This window comes from Carettochelys insculpta, chromosome 16, assembly GCF_033958435.1.
Source record: "Carettochelys insculpta isolate YL-2023 chromosome 16, ASM3395843v1, whole genome shotgun sequence".
Taxonomy (NCBI): Eukaryota; Metazoa; Chordata; order Testudines; family Carettochelyidae; genus Carettochelys; species Carettochelys insculpta.
This window is the reverse complement of record NC_134152.1, coordinates 18738367-18762122: the sequence shown is the minus strand read 5'-3', so window position 1 is coordinate 18762122 and position 23756 is coordinate 18738367. Positions and strand designations below refer to the sequence as shown.

The window sequence follows — 23756 nt, the reverse complement described above, 5'->3', positions numbered from 1 at the left end:
CAATGAGACCTGGACTCTAGAGCAGTGATTCACCCAGAGAGGAAGATTAAGTCCCATCTGTAGGTGATGAGTCACACAGAAACCCGAGGCAGTGGGAGAGGATCAAACCCATCTGCCATTGATTGGTGACTCATAGTGCCTGGGGCAGTGGGACAGAACCTGGACTATGGACTAAAAGCTATAAAAGATGCGTGCACCACTAAGGGGTTGGGTTCCATCCGCATGTGGCTCCAGCTCAACACACCCACATCCTGTGCATGGCTGAGGCTCACCACCACCACGCACAGCTCTGGTTCAAGCCCCCCGTCCCTGGTTCAACACCCTGCACGCAGCCCCGTTTCAAACCACCTGCAGCCCAGCTCACCACCCATGCATGGATCTAGGTCAACCCTCTCACCCTGGCTCACCACCTCCCAACCCCCTGCAGCCCAAGCCTACCCCAGGCTTAACACCCCTGCTCCTCTTCCATGGCCCCAGCCCATCACCAGGCCTAACCCTCCCCAGCTGCCACCAACCCCAGGACATACCTTTCAAAAGGAGCTCCAGGTGCTCCTGCTGCTTCCCCAGCTGCAGAACCTGTGTTCTGCCAGGGAAAAAGCTGCCCCTCAAATTACGTGAAATTCCAGTTATGTGAGGGTGCGTGGGAATGGAACTCTCATGTAAACGAAGGCACTACTGTATAGCATATGCAGATAATGTAATGATACCGTATTCTTAATAAACGTGGCGTTCTTGCCTTATCCCTCTAAGAAGATCCCATGTGCTTCTTATAAGCATTACACCAGTGATAGTTTGCGAGCATTCAGCTAAACTGGGCACTCTTTTTTCTTAAAGTGCCAAACAGATAAATAACCCCTAAACTCTCACTTTGATTAATTTTGCTTAGCATTTTCCCAGAAGAGCAAGTACTTACATAAACCTGAGCTCTGATTCTCTCCTGACTAAGACTTCCCGAAGCCGCTGGATCTTTGCCATCTCCAGTTCGATTTCTTCAGGCATCATTGTTGTTTCAGCCATTGAGATGATGTCAAGTTGATCTATGTGTGTGAAGGAAGACAGGAAATGAATGAGGCTGGTCAAGCTGGCATAGCAGGACCTTAAATAATGCAACTTAATCACAGAGGTGTACGGCCATGGCATAATTAAGATGGGTATCAAAGAACATGGTATCTGGCCACTAGATTGACGGGGTCCTTTCTTGTCTGGCTGGCTACTTTCAATGGTTTATAATCATTTAAAAATAAAAGGATTCTTATAAATCTCTAATATCAATTGACATGTTTCAGTAAGTCAGAATACATTACAACTCATAAGAAAGCTTAACCTACAGTAACCCAATGTACTGCTGTGTCTCATTTTACATCAGAGCTCCTATGCCTTATTTTTCATCACTACAGACTTTTAAAATACAGCAATGTAACTGCTACAAAACTTGCCAACTATAAGAAATCATTATTATGATCAATCTTGCATTAGAAAAGACATGGAAAATGATTGAATAAGAATTTTCCATCTTTAATTCCTGCAATTCTTCCTTGCCCTCCACTGATTAGAGTTAAAAGGATAGCACAGAAAAATGGGCCTATCAGAGAAAAGGCTAAAGAGTGTACATATAAGAGGCTAAGGGTCTGCTCCAATAAAGCATACAACGTTTTTTATGAAATGCTAGGAAACATGATTCCCCGGGGACGTCAGGTGGAGTGGGAGGTACACAGTACTTTGTAAGAGGTGCTCAGCAAGAGACAGGAACAGACAGGCCAATTTTAGTATTACAGGTTGAACCTGGGGAAAAAGAATCTGATACACAGATATTCCATATGAAGGAGAAACACATTTTAGACACATCCTTCCTATGCTATGCAGTGCAAGTGACAGCAAAACAGGCCCAGAAAATGTACATAACATGCTTCCCCTTGACACCACTGTACCCCTTCTGATTGAAGGTCCCAGGGGGCCTGGAGTTTTGTAGTTCTAATAGATGACAAGCTAAAGGAAAGGGAGCAGACTATGAACACAACTTGCATCCTCTACAAAATGAAAGCTTTGGTTTTTTCCCCCAGTTAAAACATTACTAGAATTCCTTCCAAGGGAAGGGGCAGATCTAGATGTTCTGATAGATCTTTTCCAGCTCCCCTTTCTATGATTTATATGATTCCCGCCCCTGGGAAACGTGTAGCCAAATGTTCCAAAAAAGCTCTTCTGAAAATCCAGTCACTTGTTTTGGTGCCTAAATGAGAACTGAAATCCAGCCCTTGTGGCAGTTCTGCTCTGTGCTTAGTGCCTACGTACAAAGCTCTTTCACCTCTTGCCCTTCTGGGAGCAAGTAGACACGCTAATGTTCTAAGTCACAGTGCAACACATGGGCCACTTTCTGCTATCATAAAAAGAAAGAGCAGAGTTACATATAATAGTCAGTGAGAGCTACAGGACCAATCAGTCTAAAGAATCCTGGGGAAAAAACACACCGGAGATTTAAACAATGAATATGGATTGCATTCCAATTATTTTAAAAAAATGCAAAACATAGTAAAGGAATGTTACTTGAATTTTAAAAACTTTTTAAACAGGCCAGCAGGTTCACTGGCACTATCTGGGTTATTTTTTGCCTTTTCATGCTACACAGCAAATGATAATTTTTGCTTTTAAGACAAAAATCCTTTAACAGGCAAATCCTTTTACAATAGAACTACTTGGGTTTCCAAATTTGCTCTTTGTAAAGCTGCATTTCATTGCTGGATCAGACAATCAGTAATCATCACTGGCTTTTTGTAGTATTTCAGTGCCACAAAGTTATTTTAACTGGCTGGATCAAAAATAGCTTTGATATCCATTTATTTTTCAACAGGATGCTGGAAATCATCTGGATTCTACAAAAAATTAAAGCCAATAAATCTGCCAAACATACAAACATAAAAATAAAAAATGAGCATGGAAAACAGAAGGGAATGCTATGCTTTACTTTAAGATTGTAATTTTCTTCTTACATACTATTTACATCTATCTATAAATACTCCTGTATTTGCTATGATCCAGAGCAACTACCCCAGTATGATCTCAAGCAATTCTAGAAGTGAGTATTGAAAACACCAGTGTTTCCGGTAGACCTTTAGGGTCAGATCTTTGGCTTCTTGTTCCCTTTGCCTTGTACCCACTTGTTAAGTCTCTCTAATTTTTTTTATTGACCCTTTGGCTACGTCTACACTTGCAGCCAACATCGAAATAGCTTATTTCGATGTTGCGACATCGAAATAGGCTATTTCGATGAATAACGTCTACACGTCCTCCAGGGCCAGCAACGTCGATGTTCAACTTCGACGTTGCTCAGCCCAACATCGAAATAGGCGCAGCGAGGGAACGTCTACACGTCAAAGTAGCACACATCGAAATAGGGATGCCAGGCACAGCTGCAGACAGGGTCACAGGGCGGACTCAGCAGCAAGCCGCTCCCTTAAAGGGCCCCTCCCAGACACAGTTGCACTAAACAACACAAGATACACAGAGCTGACAACTGGTTGTAGACCCTGTGCCTGCAGCATAGATCCCCAGCTGCCGCAGAAGCAGCCAGAAGCCCTGGGCTAAGGGCTGCTGCCCACAGTGACCATAGAGCCCCGCAGGGGCTGGAGAGAGAGCATCTCTCAACCCCCCAGCTGATGGCCGCCATAGAGGACCCAGCAATTTCGACGTTGCGGGACGCAGATTGTCTACACGGTCCCTACTTCAACGTTGAACGTCGAAGTAGGGCGCTATTCCTATCTCCTCATGAGGTTAGCGACTTCGACATCTCGCCGCCTAACGTCGAAGTTGGTGCCGCTACTTCAAAGTAGCGTGCACGTGTAGACGCAGCTTTTATCAGCTCATAGATTTTAAGGCCAAAGGCACTGTTTTGACAATCTGTCTGACATACTGCATAACACAAACCACAAAAATTCCACCTGTTACAAACCTGCTAATTGCATCATTTCTTTTAAAAAGGCATTCATATAAAGCTGTCTGGAATAGTTCAGAGTAAGAACAGGTGGACTGCTGAGAAGGGCACATGTCCAAAACTGGTAGTGAGCTCTATACTTAGATTTCACCAACCAAATATCAAGTGTAAACTCCTTAAACACTATAGTAGTCTTAAAAGGGACTCATAGACAATTTCCTTTGATTCTCTAGTCTATCTTGTCACCCAGGCATTTTTGCTTTTGTGATAGATGGTCTCTTACAAAAAAAATCACGTTAGTAATCGGGTTTCTCCCAGTCCCAAAGGACCAGTCATTTATTACTCCAGGTCCTTCCTTAGATCCTACACCAAAGAAAACACTTATAGCCAAACCTATAATAAACCAACTAAAGATTTATTAACTAAGAAACATAAATAAGAATGTTATTTACAAAGTTGAAGCACCTACACACACACAAGTGAGTCACAGTCTTAAGTTCAAAGAGGTAACAGAAGCTGCTGCAATATGTACAGTAGGGTCTCAACATTTGCGAGGGTTCAGTGTTCCGAACCCTCGTGAATGTTGAATTTCACAGATAAAGGGAAGCTGCAGACGCCAGCACTCCCTGCCTTGAGCCCCAGCTGTGGGCGCTCCTGCCCAGAGTCCCAGTGAGGCAGTGGCTGCCGGTGCTCCCTGCCTGGAGCCCTGGGCTCACAAACAATTGAATTCATGAACCTGAAGTTCACCAGTGTGGGAACTTTACTGTATATGTCCTCTAGGGCTAACCCAGGTTAAGCAGCTAAGGATCCCATGCTTATATTTAGAAATCTTGCCATCCCCAAATCCAAGCTGCTTAGACATGAAGTTTCTTCCAGTCAGAAAATTGTATTCCCATTTCTCAGAGTTCAAGCTAACAGGATAATTACCCCTGCACATCTCCTTTTCATGGATGTAGGGGAGCAATCAACAAAGTCTTTTATCCTCTGATGTTCCATAGCACTTTGTCTGGTGTCTATGGGCTTTTTCTTGTTGGGCAGGAGATAACCTTTGCCTGCAAACAAATTTCTCATTTGGTAATGCTTCTCTCCCAACTGTGGGGGTTTCGGTTTCAGAGCAAACACTTAAATATTACCTCATATTCTGAAACTCCGCCATGAAAGCACTGAGAGCTTCATGCCAGTCCCAAGCCTGGATGAAGGAGGAGGGTTGGTCAGATGTGTGTCGATTCGCTGACCATCAAACAACAATATGAACGAAATCTGATGCCAGTACAACTAAATGTTAAAAGATGCCGGCTCGGACGTCGCCTGGATAAACAAGGCCCATGATACCAATCGAGCGAGCGGGGTTGGGTCGATAAGTTGGCTACAGAAAGAGAATTACACCTAACACATATGTTATCCATTGGAACATGGAACGTCCGAACGCTGTGGGCAACTGGAAGATTAGAGCTGCTTCAGAAGGAGATGGAGAGATACCGATGTGATATACTTGGACTGGCAGAGATGCGTTGGACAGGATCAGGAGAGATATGCAGTTGCGAAGTCATTTGGTCAGGAAACGAAACAAAGCATGAAGCAGGAGTTGGATTCCTTCTTCGCAAAACAGCTAGAAGAGCATTACTAGGTACAAACCAGTGAGTGCAAGAATGATGGTCGTGCGATTCGAAGCAAAACCATTCAACATCTCAGTCATTCAGGTGTATGCACCCACGTCAGACAGTACTGAGGAAGAGATTAAGCTATTCTATAAAGACTTGACAAAGATGGTGGAGGAGATACCAAAGAAAGATAGAATCATAGAATCATAGAAGAGTAGGACTGGAAGGGACCTCGAGAGGCCACCGAGTCCAGCCCCCTGCCCTCATGGCAGGACCAAGCACTTTCTAGACCATCTCTGAAAGCCATCTATCTAACCTCTTCTTAAATATCTCCAGTGATGGAGATTCTACCACCTTCCTTGGCAATTCATTCCAGTGTTTGATCACCCTGACAGTTAGGAACTTTTTCCTAATGTCCAACCTGAACCTCCCCTGCTGCAATTTAAGTCCATTGCCTCTTGTTCTATCCTCAGAGGCAAGGAAGAACAAGTTCCCTCCCTCTGCCTTATGACACCCTTTTAGATACCTGAAAACTGCTATCATGTCCCCCCTCAATCTTCTCTTTTCCAAACTAAAGAAGCCCAATTCTTTCAGCCTTTCTTCATAGGTCATGTTCTGTAGACCTTTGATCATTCTCGTTGCTCTCCTCTGGACCCTCTCCAATTTCTCCACATCCTTCCTGAACTGCAGTGCCCAGAACTGGACGCAATACTCCAGCTGAGGCCTAACCAGCGCAGAGTAGAGCGGGAGAATGACTTCTCGGGTCTTGTTCACAACACACCTGTTAATGCATCCTAGAATCATGTTTGCTTTTTTTGCAACAGCATCACACTGTTGACTCATATTTAGCTTGTGATCCACTATAACCCCTAGATTCCTTTCTGCTGTACTCATTCCTAGGCAGTCCTTTCCCATTCTGTATGTGTGACACTGATTGTTCCTTCCAAAGTGGAGCACTTTGCATTTGTCTTTATTAAACTTCATCCTGTTTACCTCAGCCCTTTTCTCCAGTTTATCCATATCCTTTTGAATTATGACCCTATCCTCCAAATAAGTTGCAACCCCTCCCAGCTTGGTATCATCTGCAAACTTAATAAGTGTACTTTCTATGTCAATATCTAAATCGTTAATGAAGATATTGAACAGAACCGGTCCTAAAACAGACCCCTGCAGAACCGCACTAGTTATACTTTTCCAGCAGGATTGAAAACCGTTAATAACTACTCTCTGGGTACGGTTATCCAGCCAGTTGTTCACCCACCTTATAGTAGCCCCATCTAAGTTGTATTTAGATGTGTTGATCATCAGAGGAGATTGGAATACGAAGGTTGGAACAGATAATGAAGGTTGGTAGAGAGTCATGGGAAGGTTTGGGTATGGAGAAAAAAATGAACGAGGTGAGAAACTGTTAGAGTGTGCTACAGAGCATGAGATGGTGATTTGCAATACAAGATTCCAACAAAAGGACTGTAGGAAGTGGACGTGGCAATCAAATGATGGGAAGTCCAAGAACATGATAGATATGATTTTGATAAGAAGAAGATGGATAACATCAGTACAGCAGTGCCAAACTTTCCAAGGAGCGGTTATAGACTCAGACCACAGTCTAATGATCACAAACATCAAGATAAAACTCAAAAGAAAATGTAAGACACAGTTTAAGAAAATAAGAGATGTGGTGAGGCTATGTGAGGAAGAAACAGGGAATACATACAGAACAGTGCTCGAAGAGAGGATTAAGAATATTGGCGCAGAGAAAGACCAAGATAAGAGAGTTGCAGGGATAGCCATCGCTATAGAGGAGGCAATTGAGCAGACTGTTCCAGAAGAAGAAAAGATCAATAAGAAGTGGATTACCCAGAGACACTGAAGTTGGCTCAAGAGAAAAGAGCGCTGAAGATCAGAAGAGATGTTTCTGACATGGCAGAACAGCAGATAGGATGAAATGCAATGAGGTAAGAAAGCAAACAGAAAGGATAAGGAGAAATGGTTAGAGGAGCAATGTGAAGATATCGAGAGGTATTATGGAGAATGTCAGACCAGGGAGGTGTATAAGACAATTAGGAATAGTTATAGGAAATGGCAACTGAAGCAGATGGCGATCAAAGATGAGAACGAACAAGTGCTCATGAACAGGGAGAAGATTGTGCAGCGATGGACAAGATATTGCACCAATCTATACAAAGCACAGTTGGACCTGAGTGTCTCAGAGAGACTGATTGAAGAATTGAAAGAGATATCTCCCCCGAGCATCGAGAGCGAGACTGATATTTCGAAGGAGGAAGTAGAAAAAGCAGTGAAACAACTAAAGAACAACAAGAGCCCTGGAAATGATAAGATCACGGGAGAGATGATCAAATACGGTGGAGGAAGCATGATTCAGGAAATACACCGACTACATAATATAGCATGGAAAGAAGGGAAGGCACCTAAGGAATGGACAAGATCTGTGCTAGTGACAATACCCAAGAAAGGAAGTACATTGGAGTGCAAGACCTACAGAACAATTGCCCTAACGAGTCATCTAGGTAAGGTGCTGATGATGATACTGACTGAGAGATTAAGATCGCAGAGAGAAGAACATATAGCAGATGAGCAAGCAGGGTTCAGAAAAAACAGAGGCACCATACAGCAGATATTGACACTAAGACTGATAGTGGAGAAAGCTCGACGAAAGAACAAAAACGTATACACTTGCTTTGTCGATTTTCAAAAGGCTTTGACAGTATAGATCAGAAAGTGACTTGGGCAGTGTTGGAGTCATATGGAGTGGATAGCAGACTGATATGGTTGTTGAAAGATATCAATGATAATGCGGAGGCAGTGGTGAGAACATGCGGGGAGTTGGGAAGTTGGTTTAAAACAAGTAGAGGTACAAGACAAGGAGATCCAATATCACCAAGTATCTTCATTGCACATCTGGAGAGAGTGATGGACAAGATCAAGGAAGAGGTAGAAGGGATATCTGTGCATGGGAAAAGAATTAACAACTTGAGGTTCGCAGATGATACAGTTATTGAGGAAGATGAGGAAAAGCTAGCGAAAATGGTGTGGGCGTTAAATGAAGAAGGGAAGCGGTATGGACTGATTACGGACATCGATAAAACAAAAACAATGGTGCTTGGAGATAAGGAAATAGGAAGGAAGATCAGTGTTGATGGTATTGAACTAGAAAATGTAGAGAAGTTCACATATCTGGGGAGCAACATAACGTATGATCTAGACTGTAAGAAGGAAATAGCGAATAGAATAGCAAAAGCAAGAGCGAGTTTGAAAGCGATGGGTAAGATCTGGAAAAGAAAAGCAATTAGCTTAAGAATGAAGTTGGGCATCTTGAAAACTTGTGTATTCAGCAGTATGTTGTATGGATGTGAGACATGGGTGATAATGAAAGATTCGAAAAGAAGAATATTAGTGTTCGAAAGGAATAGAAAGATTCTGAGAATAGGATGGATGCAGAAGGTCACCAATGAGGAATTATATAGAAAGATACAGCCAAAAGAGAACCTGCTGCAGAAGGTTATAAAATGGAAGCTACAGCTATTTGGACATATTTGCAGAATAACGGTGAATGAAAAATCAAGACCCTAGTATTCGGCATAATGGATGGTTCGAATAGGAGAGGCAGACCCCACAGAGAATGGATGGATGATGTAGTAGATTGGTGTGGAGCTAATCTACAGAAACTAAACCACTCTGCACTGGATAGGGAGAGATGGAAGGAAATAGTGAGAGTGGCATCAGACACCAACGGGCGCTGAGCCCACATTTATTGATGATGATGACGATGATGATGATGATGATGATATACTGATGTCTTAAGCAAGCTTAACACATGCAGTCACTTACGAGCAAGTCATAAAATTGAAACGCTGACCACAGTTTCATAAACCTAGTACTTGTTTTAACAATACTAATACATACGACCGGTTTCCGGCTATGCATTTGTCAGGGCCCTTGGCTTTAGATTGCAAATGGTCTGCCAGCATCACAATCCAATCTCAGTGTAATGATTGTAGCTGATGGAAATCTGCAGAGCTAGTTAGGAGACAATATAAACTGAGTATAATTTCCTCTCATCACAGAGACCTCACAGTGCAAGGACTCTAACCACAGATAACCTACCTCGAGCTCAAGCCCCAACCTGAGTACTATGAAGCAGAGCATTGTTAATCTAGCCATATGTCTATGGTGGTAGCTTGTTGTATGCATGATATAGGGCAGGGGTGCACAAAATGTGGGACTGGCCCCCTTGGTGGGAGGCATGAAATTTTATAACGGGGGTGCAGCATAATCTGTTGCTGGGTCTCAGGCTCATCCATCTCATTAAAAATGTTGAAATGTGATACTGCTTCTGTGTATGTCTATTCACATTTCTATACTGGTTAATAAAGTTATTTCATTCATACTTATTTACTTACAACGTGCCATATGAACATATGAATATATGAACATTTCTTCATATGAACATAACCAAAATTTCCATTGGTTTGGATTGTATTAGACAGGTTGGGAGGCCTGAACAAAGGGTAATTGGGAATTTTGAGTGGGAGAGCCAGAAACAGGGAAGTGAAATTGGAAGAAACCTAAAGGTGGGGCTGTGGGAAATCAGAGACAGGTGAGGGAGTTGTATTGGTGGAGGCAATTCCAGGGTGGAAATGAAAGGTGTGACAGAGGGGACCAGCAAGAGACTGAAGAAGGGTTTGACAGAGGTGAGTTTATGTAGATAAGTCAGTCCATATTCATGGCTAAGCAATTTATGACATTACTTTATTTGCTTACAATATTCAGCTTTTCTGACATAACTTCGTAACAAGTGTGGCTGTGAGAACTGCTTTGACAGAGCAGCAGAAAATTCCCCAGACACAAGAGAATCCTTAGGTGGTTTTAAAGGCAACAAAGCAGGGCAGCAGGCTGCCCTTTCCAGCCCTTCCCTATGCCAGAAAAGTGAGCACTCTAAAACCATGCCAGCAGCAGGAGGAAATAGAAAAGGCACGGCCAGAACACAGCATGTCCTGCAGCTCCTGAAACAATCAAATAACTGCAAGGGAAAAACCGATGATCCAGTAGTGTGGTCACTGGACAGTGAGTCAAAATTTCTGCATCCTGTTCCTCACTCTGACTCTGCAAACTCAGGCAAGTCAACAACCTATCTGTGCCTGAGTTCACCCAATTCATATTACTGACCCTACCTGACAGCACTGTTCTGGGGCTTGTAAATAACCCTGGTTTCCTTGCATACAAAAGGATATCAAAAAGCAAAATGTTAGTGGCCTCTGAACAAAGCTCTTATGACCCATTGGTGAGACAGACATACCCTGTTGTGATTCAAGCTCCCTTGGAATGATGAACAAACCTCCTACATACTCTCTGACTAGGCAGACGGCAACACATAAAAATGCTGCATCTTCATAACGTGAAGGAGGAACATTCCCTTTTATTTAAAGTAACTGTGAGTTGATAACTGCAACTGTGCATGTGTTAGTGAACTGCTTTTTAGTATGTATTATTAAAGAAATCAAAGCTCCGGCTCTGATAACGTGCCAAGATCTATAAAGCAAGAGCGAAGACAACACCAAGATGAGTCATAGCAAATGACAGCACTAGAATATTTTGCCTTGTCTGCAATCTTCAGAATAATTTTCAGTAAAGAAGAAAAAAGTGAAATATTAATACTGTATGAACAAAGAGGCCTTAACATTAAGATAATTACCATGTAAAAATAAAACCATCAAGTTATTAGATGTAGTGAGACGGAAAGCAGGGTTAACCCAAAGTAATTTACACATATTTTGCTTCAATCTAAATGCAGACCTGCATAGTAAAACTGCATATTGATGTAATGATCATATTTCATCCCCAGTTTGCCAGCCTTAAAAGGAACATTAGCAACCTGCAGTGAAAAGAGACAGAAAAGAAAGAGTACTTTTGCTCAGTAAAAAGTCTTTCAATGTGCAAAGAAAACTTTGGACAATGCCTGAAGTAACAGAATGAGAAATGAAAGAATGTATAACTCAAATTGTAGGTATTTTAGGTACATTTGAAAGAAAAACAGTGATAAAATAGGAAATAAATTCAGTATTTTATACTGTTATATCATTGTCCATCAGAGAAGCCCACTGTGCTCTATAAACGTTAATCAATTTTGCCTTCCACAGACCCATAATGAGGGAATTATCTGCATCTTCGTACAAAACTGAGGCACAGAGAAACGGATCTGTCCAAGATCACACAGGAAGTTTGTGCAAGACCCTAATATTGTGGCACCCGCTCTTTTGCCACAAGCACAAAATTGTTGCTATTATAACCAGACGATTGTACCCAGTGGTCTGAACTGCAATCAGATCTCCATTGCGCGGGGAGCTGTGCAAAGACATAGTAAGAGGCCGTTCCTTCCCCAAACAATTTCCACCATAGACAAGAAAAATAAAAGTTGGAAGGGGAAAAAAGAAGCACCCAGAAGAGAAGTGACTTGTTAAGACAATGCAGTAGGTCAGTGGTGGAGCCAGTAACAGATCCATTGTTACATCTAGTGAGACTACACTGTGTCTCTAAGCATCATTCTTCCTCTCCTTCCTGCAGATTTCTCTTGCTTGTGAATTTGCTGCTGATAAATATGCCCGTTAGGTCTGGAGTCAATATCTTCTTACTCTACTGGCAAAACAGAGACTCTTTGTTTCATCCCTACCTTGGAGGATCCACCACATTCAGGTTAATCTCCATGATCATTCAATACTGTACACTCTCTGGGACTCTTAAAGAAGGTACCAATTCATGCCCACTGTAATGGTGGCACGTCTAATGTGGACACTCCTCCGCTGAATAATGGGCCAAGAAAACTAATTTGTTTCACTCAGATTATCTAGTTTTGTCCTTCAGAGGGCAATGAGTTTAGGTTGCTATTGACTTCAACTGAATTGAAACTGGCAGATTTGAGGTGTAAGGGTTTATAGCCAATCCCTAAAGATAATCCTAGTTAAAATTTCATAAACATCTGGAGTTTTCATTTCAGGTACAAATCAACACTTCTGCAAGTTCCCATAATTATTAAGCAAAACACTTAAAACAACCCTTCCCACTAGAATTTCCTAACTGCGTATGGAACATATGGTTTCAAATATCTCCTGAAGACTGATTCATGTACTAAAGCTAGGACTGTCGAGATCAGTTATAACTGATGAGCCAAAACAGGAGGTACAGGTTAAATGCAGATGAGACGAGGACCAGATGGTGAAGCTTAACAAAGCAACATATTTGGTGGAAACCAAAATAGCTTCATTATTCAGGATAATTATTTGGTATTTTACAAAATAATACTCTGGATAACAGCCACATGTAGAATGATCAGGTGATTCATTTAACCCCTCACTAACCTGACACCCGGAAACATGAACACAATTTATAGCCAGCTAGCCAGATCCTGTACCTTGCTCTGACTGTGAAAACACATTCAGTTTTCTTGTGCTGTGGTGTTCTTAAGAGTTAGCGTACAGGGGGCAGAATGACATGACTAACAATTAGCCAGCGTCTGCAAGAAAGACACCCAAATATTCACTCCCAATCCAGCCTGCTGCAGAAAATTGTCACTGAGAGCACTAAAGAAGATGAAGAATTTTATTTATTCAAAGTATTTCATTAGAAATTACCACAGAAATATAAATGATACCTAAACATACTACAAACAGCTGCAGTATGTTTTGTTTCTGAGGTCTCCAAGGTGCACAGTGTTATTGTGATCTTAAATGGGGCAGCAAGATCTTTCCAAGGAATTGCATCACTCCATAAAGGGCCCAATCCAAGCTCCATTAAAGTTAATGACTTCAAAATCAATAGACTTTGGATCAGACCCAAGTTCCCCAGCAGCAGTTTGGTGGCCTATCTGATCCTCCTTGTTCATGCTTCTCTCTTGAAAACGGTGCAAAGGAACGTGTATTTACAAAAATAATGTTTATAATCTTTATCTTTAAACACCTGTATTGGGTAATGGTTAACTAAGCTGTTCTGTTACCTGCTACCAGTTGTTATTGTGTTTTATACTAGAGTAGCACCAAGAGTCTCAATCGAGCAGAAGAGCCCATTGTGCTAAGCACAAGCATAAGCTGTCAGACCATTCCTGCCTTGAAGACGTCACAATATATAGTCATTTAAAGTCATTAGTTTAGGGAAGATTTGCAACTGTTTCAGACTCATTTCCTGACCCAGGGCATTCTTGCCCATCTTGAATATTGATTTTCACCAAAACCTCTCCCTTTACACTAAAGACGGAACAGCAGCTCTCTTTGCTGTTAAAGATTAAATTACCATAATGGGACGCGTCTCTAGTTTTTCCTCCGGAACAGGACGTGCCGCATCCAACTTTATGCACTGCATGTTTACAGAAAGCATTGTGACTGTACAGTCGTGGCCACATGTTTTTATGGTCCTCAGTAAGGAGAAAGCTCAAAGACTTCTGTAGCAGAAAGACAGCCTCTTCGCTTAAACTATGGGAGAGTCTTCATCAGCTGTAGCACTATGGGAAGGTATTCAGGGTGGTATCACGGCTCATCATAGGCTAAGTAGTTAGAAACGTGTCATAGCTCTATAGGTCATCCATTGGTCACACATACATGACTAGTTTTGCCATTTTACCCAGGAGACTGCAGCAATATAAACACATAACAGCCTGTAAAGCTGCTAGTGCAATACACAGGGAGTTGGTGGTGGAGCAAAATCCTACCTTGTTGTGCTGCTATTATATGCACTGAAGTTCCTAAAGCCACTTGCTTTCTAAAGCTTTCCTATGTCAAATACTGGGGAGAATATAAGGTTATTCTGCCTCCAGCATGAAAGGAAGGGTTTTCTCTGGCTACATAACTACTACTACCTCTCTGTTGTTTCCTATTAGGGTTGAGCAGCACAGTTATATATCCAGCAATGCCTGACCTGGGCTGCAATTGAAGTTGTACCAACAAAGGGTGACATTAGGGAGAGCAAGAGAACATACCCAGAGCCCACACAGAGCAAGGCATCACATACTCTCAAAATGCTGCCACAGAAGCCACTTACAGTTTCAAAAAGGTCGTTTCACCTAGGCATTACATCCAGCATATAGCTCCTGGCCCGGCTGTAGGGCAAGGTGAGCAAGGGTTTCAGGGCCCCACACTCCTATGACTCTAGCATCCACCAGCAACCAGCCACACCCCACTGTCCATGTGCCACCTTGGCCCCGCCCACTTGCTGGGCCCCTCTGGCCCAGCTCTGTACAGTTCAAGTGATCATAAAAACGGCCATACTGGGTCAGACCAAAGGTCCATCCAGCCCAGTATCCTGTCTGCCGACAGTGGCCAATACCAGGTGCCCCAGAGGGAATGGACCCAACTTTACCATCTTTGGTGGATCAGAAACCTTACTATCTCCAGTCCTGCACAGAGAAATACAGACATTCCTGGGAGGGTCACAAGGAATTATCACATATTTAAGCTTACTCCTGAATAACAGTAAATAAGAAACTAAATTTGATAAATGATCTCCTAGTGGTATTTAACATAATTGCAAATAGTGCAGTTATAGCTCTTGGAGGCAGAGCAAATATCGCTATGCTGCCATAGTAAAGAATAAAAAATACTTCTCCCTAATGCGTGTCAAGTTAATAGCTGCAGTTACACAGAGTGTTAGCTACTTCTTAGGTAATCAGAGTGGAAATTAGGGACTCTGGGGTATATTAAAAATGTAATTAACAAGTGAGAAAAACATATGCTATCTGAATAGACAAACTGAACAAATATTTACTGTATAATAAACACAGCAAGATTGGAACACAGAGTTCTGATATTTTGTTGAACCAAAAATGCTAATTCGTCATTTGAAGAAAAAAGTGTGCAAATAACATGACTAGTTCTTCTGTCCTATTTTGCTTCCTCCTCTCATTCAATATTTGATTTGCCTCTCTATCTTGTTTGGCATCAACGTTCAACCTGCAATATTAATGAATCAGGTATCACTTTGCTTGCTTAACACACAAAAAGTACTTCTACTTGGTTTTTAATAACAGCCCAGCAGAGTCCACTTATACTCTGCACAGCATGGATCCATCATAATTTACTTTTATCTATTTAGTTTAATTTTAAGTGCTTTGGTCAACTAACTGATAATAAGCACATATAAATAACTTGAAAGCAAGACTTAAACCAAAAATAAAGTTTCATTATAAGTGTGATCAAGAGGTTTCACGAACAGAAACCATTATAAACACACTTGCCACATTCCCTCCTCCCAAAACATGATAAATGCCTGTTTGTCAGATACAGCTGGACGAAACCAAGTTCAAACACAATTGTGCTATTCTTGTATAGGATAGGACAGCACCATTCTAGCAGGATATTATGTAATCATCATCATCATCAATAACCGTGGGCTTAGCAGCTGTTGGTGTCTGATGCCTCTCTCACTATTCCTTAACATGGTTCCCTGTCCAGTGCAGAGTGGCTTAGTTTCTGTAGACTAGCTCCGCACCAATCTACTATATCATCTACCCATTCTCTGTGAGGTCTGCCTCTCCTATTCAAACCGTCCATTATGCAGAATACCAAGGTCTAGATTCTTCATTCGTCGTTCATTCTGCAAATATGCCCAAATAGTTGTAGCTTCTGTGTCATAACCTTCTGCAGCTGGTTCTCTTTTGTCTGTATCTTTCTATATAATTCCTCGTTGGTGACCTTCTGCATCCAGCCTATTCTCAGAATCTTTCTATAACAACTCCTTTCGAATGCCAATATTCTTCTTTTCAAATCTTTCGTTATCCTCTAAACAAAACTGGCACAGTTAGATTGCAGTTTACACAACCCCTTAGATTTCCATTTTAAAGTGGTGTCTTGCTTACCAGCCACATGCCCCAATTTTAAAATTAGATCTGCAGAGACCATAAAGATAACCCATGTGTGCAATTGCCCACATACTTTTCCAAAAATCAGTGTCCTTTGCTCCGTAATTAATAGTCACTCCTATAAGAGACAGAGGGTTAGCTGTGTTAGTCTGTAGCTTCACAAATCACAAGCAGGCCTGTAGCACCTTGGAGACTAACACATTTATTAGGCCATGAGCTTTCAGGGGTAAACCCACTAATAAATGTGTCTCTAAGGTGCCACAGGACTGTTTTATATATAAAGGTACAATTTCTCTTCCATCTCTTCAATACTTGGTCTTTTATTTTTGCGTTATTTACCACTGCAAAAGCCCTGTTGGCACCACTCCATTTCCTTCTGTCCCTGGATTCTATATATGCAGTATCCTCCGTGAGATCTCTCCTGAAATATAAAAGTCAGATTTAAAGTGTAAAATATTAACTCTCAAAGTCACTTTGGCTTCTCTTGTCTGATGCTTGGAATATTGTTTCCTATGTGCACAATGGATTGTATTCCAGAAGGTGTGCCTCCACGCCTTGTCCTCAGGGTGAGATTCCTTACTGCCTTGGTAGACAGTTGGTATTTGCAGACTACTGCAGTATCTTAGGTGACAAATAAGAGGAGTATAAAAATTTAATTTGAAGTGGATCCTACTTCTCATCATCATCAACAACCACGGGCTCAGCGCCTGTTGGTGTCTGATGCCTCTTTCACTATTTCCTTCCATCTTTCCCTGTCCAGTGCAGAGTGGCTTAGTTTCTGTAGACTAGCTCTGCATCCATCTACTATATCATCTACCCATTCTCTGTGGGCTCTTCCTCTCCTGTTCAAACCATCCATAACGATGAATACCAGGGTATTAATTTTCCATTTGTTGTTCATTCTGCAGATATGCCTGAATACCTGTAACTTGCACTGTATAGGAAGAACCTGCAGTAGGTTCTCTTTCGACTGTGTCTTTCTATATAATTCCTTGTTGGTGACCTTCTGCATCCAGCCTATTCTTAGGATCTTTCTATAACAATCCTTCTCGAATGCCAATACTGTAGGATTGCAACCTTTGCAAGAGTTTGGTGTTGAGAACCCTTGCAAATGTTGAATTTTGCAAATATGGCGGGCTCCCAGGCAGCTCTGGGCAGCAGTGGGGGGAGGCAGGGACGGCAGCAGAGCCATGGAGAGTTGGGGAAGCAGCAGCCACTAGTGCTCCCCATCTGGAGCCTAGGGAATCAGCAGCCGCCGGTGCTCCTAGCTCTGGGGAAGTGGCAACTGCTGACGCTCCCCACCTGGAGCCCTGGGGAAGTGGCAGCTGCTCGCAAATAATTGAATTCATGAATGTTGCATCTGTGAATGTCACGACCTTGCTGTATTCTCCTCTTTGCATCTTTTGTTATCACCCATGTCTCACATCCATACAACATGCTGCTGAATACACATTTTCAAGATACTCAGCTTCATTCCTAAGCTAATCGCTTTGTTTTCCAGATCTTATCCATCACCTTCAAACTCGCTCTTGCTTTCACTATTCTAGTTACCATTTCCTTCTTACAGTCTAGATCATACGTCATGTTGCTCCCCAGATATGTGAACTTCTCTGTGTTCTCTAGTTTAATCCCATCTACACTGATCTTCCTTCCTAGTTCCTTATCTTCAAATACCATTGTTTTTGTTTTATTGATATTCATAATCAGTTCGTACCACTTCCCTTCCTTGTTTAATACCTGCACCATTTTCGCTAGCTTCTCCTCATCTTCCTCAATGATAACTATATCATCCACGAACCTCAAGTTGTTTATTCTTATCCTGTGCACAGGTATCCCTTCCACCTCTTCCTTGATATTGTCCATCACTCTCTCTAGGTGCACAATGAAGATACTCGGCAATATTATATCTCCTTGTCTCGTACCTCTACTTGTGCTAAACCAACTTTCCAACTCTCCACACATTCTCACAGCTGCCTCCACATTGTCATTGATATCCTTCAACAACCATATCAGTCTGCTATCCGCTCTGTATGACTCCAACACCGTCCAGGTCACTTTATGATTTATACTGATCCTACTTCTACTTGAAGATATATAGGCCTCGATTCAGCAAAATTGATTGCCAATTAGGGATGAGTTTTTAGCATGTGCTTAAATATTTTGCTGAGTCAGAGCCTTAATGATTAAATAAGTTCTCCAATTTTATATTTTATGGACTCTTTCCTGCTATTGTTCCCTACTTAAAGATCAGTGTCAAGATATGTCCATAAAAGCAACAGACATCTAAAGATCATTTGCCATTTTAGTGTCTTCCAAAATAGCTGTCAAATTCTTTCCTTTTTTTGTTTATTCCCATGAGAAGATATTGTTGGCTCAATGTTTTGGCAATTTTTAACAGTTTCCATTTCTTAAATGTACCATTATACAGCCCCTCGGCATTATGCTCTTCCCACAGGACCGATACTCCTAGCCTGAGAACCTTTAGCAGGTTGCAGGCCTGGTCCACCACAAGGATGTTAAGTCAAACACAGCTGTATTAGGTCAATTTTCTTAAGAATGAGTCCACAACATTGGGCCTGTTCCACCAAGTTTAAAGGCTCTTAAGGTTGATTTTGGTACTCCTTCATTTCACAATGCAAACATAAGGACATAAGAGTGTCTTATCTGCATGAGGACTGCCCTGACGGTGGACCTGCCCATGCCAAATTGGTTCCCCAAGGAGTGGTAGCTGTTGGGGGTGTCAAGCTTCCATAGGGTGAGGGCAACCCTCTTCTCAATGGGAATGGCACCCTGGTAGGAGGGTATCCTGTCTCCAAAGGGCGGGGAGAGCCAGGTGTAGAGCTCTGGGAAGGTGCCCTTCTGCATTCAGAAGTTCTGGAGCCACTGCTGGTTGTTCCACTGCACCACGACGAGCTGGTCCCACCAGTTGGAACTGGTGGAGCATCTCCAGACCCACCCGCTCACCCAATGGGGTGGGCACCAGTTGTGCCCTGCAGCAGCGAGGGAGTACTCCTCATTGGTGGTGTTGGCCTTGCCCCTCCACAACAGGGGGAGGATGGCCCGATGAAGTGCAGCAGAAGATGCAGCACCTGCGTGTGGGGCCAGTGCAAGCCCAGGGCTGCTCTGGCACCATGGCTAACTGGACAGGTGAAACTCTACCTCAGCAAGCATGGGAGCCCTGCACTAGCTTGGCTATCCCCCAAGGAGGTAGGCAAACCTCAGCATGTGCAGGGACCATGGGTTTGGGGGGCCCTTTCAGGGCATGCCAGGCCAGGGCTCCAGGACGGAATTGCCGTCCATGTGACCCTGTCTTCCAGCTCGTTGGGGCCTGTTCCGTCAAGAAAGCCCCTGGGGAGTCTGTCCGCTTTCTGTTGACAGAGTGTATCAAAAGAGCAAGCCACTTTTGTGTGTAGATGCACTCTGCCAACAGAACTTTGGCGGGAAATCTCTGCTGCCAGCAACTTCTGTCAACAGATCACTGTAGTGTAGACGTTGCTTATGTGATCTGGTGCAATTTTATGTAATGTAGGTATAATTTACTTGTAATTTTGCTGCCATTAAAATCTTTAATTTTTTTTATTATGCTGTGTATTTATATATTGCCTTCAATCCGTGTCTCTCAGTACCCTTAATGTTCCAGCAGATGGGGACATCTGCCAATGCGATCTTTATTTAGAGAAAATATTTCCTCAATGAGTTAGTTGCGCAGCAATACAGAAGCTAACCCACCTATATTTATGCATTGGATATCAGTTTTGTGCCCCTTTTGCAACACATGCTTAAATGAGTCCCAGTCACCAATTTGGAATTTAACTTTGGTCCTGTTCAAAATATAGAAGGAATTCCATGAGTGAGTCCTTTTTAACCTGCCAGCTAACAACCTCACACCTGCCTGTGAAGTGTCTTAGTCTCAAGACAGAAATTCACCAATTTTTTGCGTGGCTGAAAATATGCAGACAGCCCAGGGAACTGCACTGTACACTAACATGAATTACCTGACAGCGGTTCAGGGGTTTGTTCGAAAAACCTTAGGGAAAGGACACTTTTCAATTTTCCAGTTACAGGGCCTTTGAAGTCAACTGCAAGACTCTACCTGAGACTGTTTTTATTGCAATGAGAACAAGATCATGCACATATTCTTCCACCTGTCAACATCCAAATATCATTGCAAAACAAAGGGCACAACAGCAAAACAGCACAGAAAACTTTAACAGAGAAACAGACTCTGGCATCCCAATGGGTCAACAAATCCCGCACGCATTACTCCTGGGTCTCACTCTACAGTGTCCTGACAGACAAAGCAGAGTTCTCTGTTTTAATCCAAACTGAATTCCCAAGCAATGACAGAGCTCTAACACACACAGTCTGAACTGTACTTTTTTATTGTGTCTAGGATGAGTCAGGGTATTGGTAACAACACTTTCACTTCCAGCTCACTCTTAATTTAAAACATGAATCAAGAGTGTTCAAAAGCAACTGTTCAGTGGCTTGCATGAAATGAGCTGTTGATCTTGGTACATTTCCTAGAGGACAACACACACCTTAAAAACAACCAACACAAATGGTACCAGTAACAGCTCAGAAGTAGGATGTAGACTGAGCTCGTTCATCTGCAGATAAGGATTTCTTCAGAACAAGTAGAGGCATTATCACAGGCTAACACTGAGGAAGTCTCTGCTATCCTTGGCTTCTGGTTATACAGAGCTTGTTTTCAATATTGTCATTTACCCTGATGTGCAAACAGCATAACAAACACCTGCCCCATTGAACAAATAACCTCGGGTAGATTATCCAGCCATTCTCATGCAAAGAAAAAGTAGAGTAAAAATACAGGTTGAGCGGCTCTAGTTTGGCACCTTTTGGACCTGACTGGTGCTGACCAAGAAAATGTGCTTAACCAAGGTAAGTCACTATTATCTGGCAGCATTACCAACACTTCCACTGCTTACTGGGCTCTTAGAAAACTTTTACAAGTAAATTACAGCTAAATAACAGCACAGAACACTGAGAGCCAGAACTGATGACTTTAAAAAACTTTATGGGGCCACAGGAAACTTGCCCACATCCATGAGAAGTGGACATCTGGCTAACTAAATCACGCCAAACTATGGATGTTGCCGGACAAGAGAGTGCCAGATCAGAGAGGTTCAACATGTAGTTCTATGTGGGATTTTGGTTGCTCCTGCAATGAAGTCTGTGGAGAATTCTAATAGACTTAATTAACTATGCATTATTAAAGCACTTTTTCCAGATTTCATACTGTTATTTCCTGATCCAAACCAACTCCAGAAACTATTTACTGGAAACTATTAATTGTTGCTAGGGTTAGTAATTGCCAGATGCTCCGACAGCAAGACTTTTCCCATCTTTAGATTGTGACTTTCAGATGAGGTGTGAAAGTAACTTCATGCAGGCTACATACATGCCAATCTAAAACTAAGCAACCTAATTGGTTCTACTCTACCCACCATAATGGAACAGCATTTTTCTTCCTTTCTGTTGAAAAAGATGTGCCAACTTATTTTTTAGCTCCCTGAGTCACCTGGTCATCATTTTTTCCAGGAAAAGCTGCCTTCAGTCTTTTAGCAATGTTAGCATTGAAAAACAAAGTGAGAATCCTTCCTGTATTTTGTCTCTACATAGTGTATATCTGACCCTTTTTTTTTTAAATCTGTAAAATGAACAAATCTTCAGTTTGCATAAACCCCACCTTGCTCAGTACTATTTTGCCATTTGGTTGGGAATGGACAGCTTGAATATGAAGAGCTGCTTTTGGTTGAGTTGCGTTTGTTTGTTTGTGACTAAAGAGCTGCTAATTATGTTGCCTAGTCTAACTCAATGTGCAGTGGATTTCATCAGTATTTCTGAAAGTGTGCAGGTTGAATTTGGGCAATTACCCTGTAATTGTTTGTGACTCAGGATTTCTCTCTGACTTCAAGCATCCCTAGAAGGCCCTGTTAATCAGTGACACCAATGATTCCTGCTTGCTCCTGGGGATGGGAGGTTAGTAATTTACTACTGGACCAGACAATGTAAATTCCTATCTTCATCCTTCTATCCTCCATTGGGTCAGCTACCTTGACTGGCAAGTAAGGAGTGGAGCCAGGGTTCTTCTCATTGGCTACTACTTTCCATCTACTCACTCTAGGGAAGGAGCCTGCAGGTAAGTAACCCTGCTTTCTCTTATGAACCCATGGTTCAAATAACCTTCACTGGGATATGACAGGACTTTTTAGTCCTGTGGAGAAGCGTGTAGTCTGTCATAATCTGCCTCTCAGAGAGGACTTCCTCACCACTGCACCAATGTGTCCCATTTCAAAATGTTGATCAGATAAAATATTTTCTAATATAGTTATGTGGCACCACAGTTCTTAGTTGAGCTTAATGAACCATTGGCCATCAACTTCGCGAAAGAAATATTATTCTTTAAAGTCCATTTTGTCCTGAGGGAACTGTTGCAAGGCAAGCAGCTTTCTAACCTGACATCCCTGCCTAGATCTCAGTAAATCTCAATTTTAAAAGCCTGAGTCCTAAAATATTCTGTGCAATGTGTAGGCTGAATTTACATCAGTCAAGAGGAATTATACATCAAAGGCAGAAAATGGTCCTATGCCTGTAAAATCATGCCAGACCCCTGGTGTATGTGGTAGCTGTAAGTACATTTCTGGTAGTCTTTTTACGAGGGCTGCTGTTTTTAAAATTATTACTATGAATGTTAATATGAACACCTGGAAGAAAATAAGGTGATAGGTAACAGCCAGAATAGATCTGCAAAGAACAAGTCATGCCAAGTCAATCTGATATCTTTCTTTGATAGGATAACAAATCTTGTCAATAAGGGAGAGGGGGTGGGAATGGTATACCTAGACTTTAGGAGGGCATTTGATACAGTCTTGCATGATCTTCTTATCAATAAACTAGGCAAGTACAACTTAGATGGGGCTACTATAAGGTGGGAGTATAACTGGCTGGCTAACTGTTCTCAGAGCAGTCATTAATGGTTCACAATCATGTTGGAAGGGCATAACAAGTGGGGCTCCTCAGGGGGTCTGTTTTGGGACTAATTCTGTTCAATATCTTCATCAATGATTAAGATATTGCCACAGAGAGTAGTCTTATTAAGTGTGCAGATGATACCAAGCTGGGATGATACCAAGCTGGGATCCAACTGCTTTGGAGGATACGGTCAGAATTCAAAATGATCTGGACAAACTGGAGAAATGGCCTGAGGTAAATTGAATGAAGTTTAATAAGGACGAATGTAAAGTACTCCATGTAGGAAGGAACAATCAGTTTCACACATACAGAATGGGAAGCATCAGTCTAGAAGGAGTAATGCAGAAAGGGATCTAAGAGCCATAGTGGACTG

General features: G+C 42.2%; 1 protein-coding gene across 1 annotated transcript in view; it reads right to left on the bottom strand.

Annotated features, from left to right (window-relative positions):
- The window catches only part of BMERB1 (bMERB domain containing 1), a 105366-nt gene that overhangs the window by 51943 nt on the left and 29667 nt on the right, over nucleotides 1–23756 (bottom strand). The window contains exon 2 of the mRNA XM_075010881.1: nucleotides 914–1037. Within this exon, the coding sequence (XP_074866982.1) occupies nucleotides 914–1037 (124 nt within the window). The remainder of the gene's footprint in view (nucleotides 1–913; nucleotides 1038–23756) is intronic.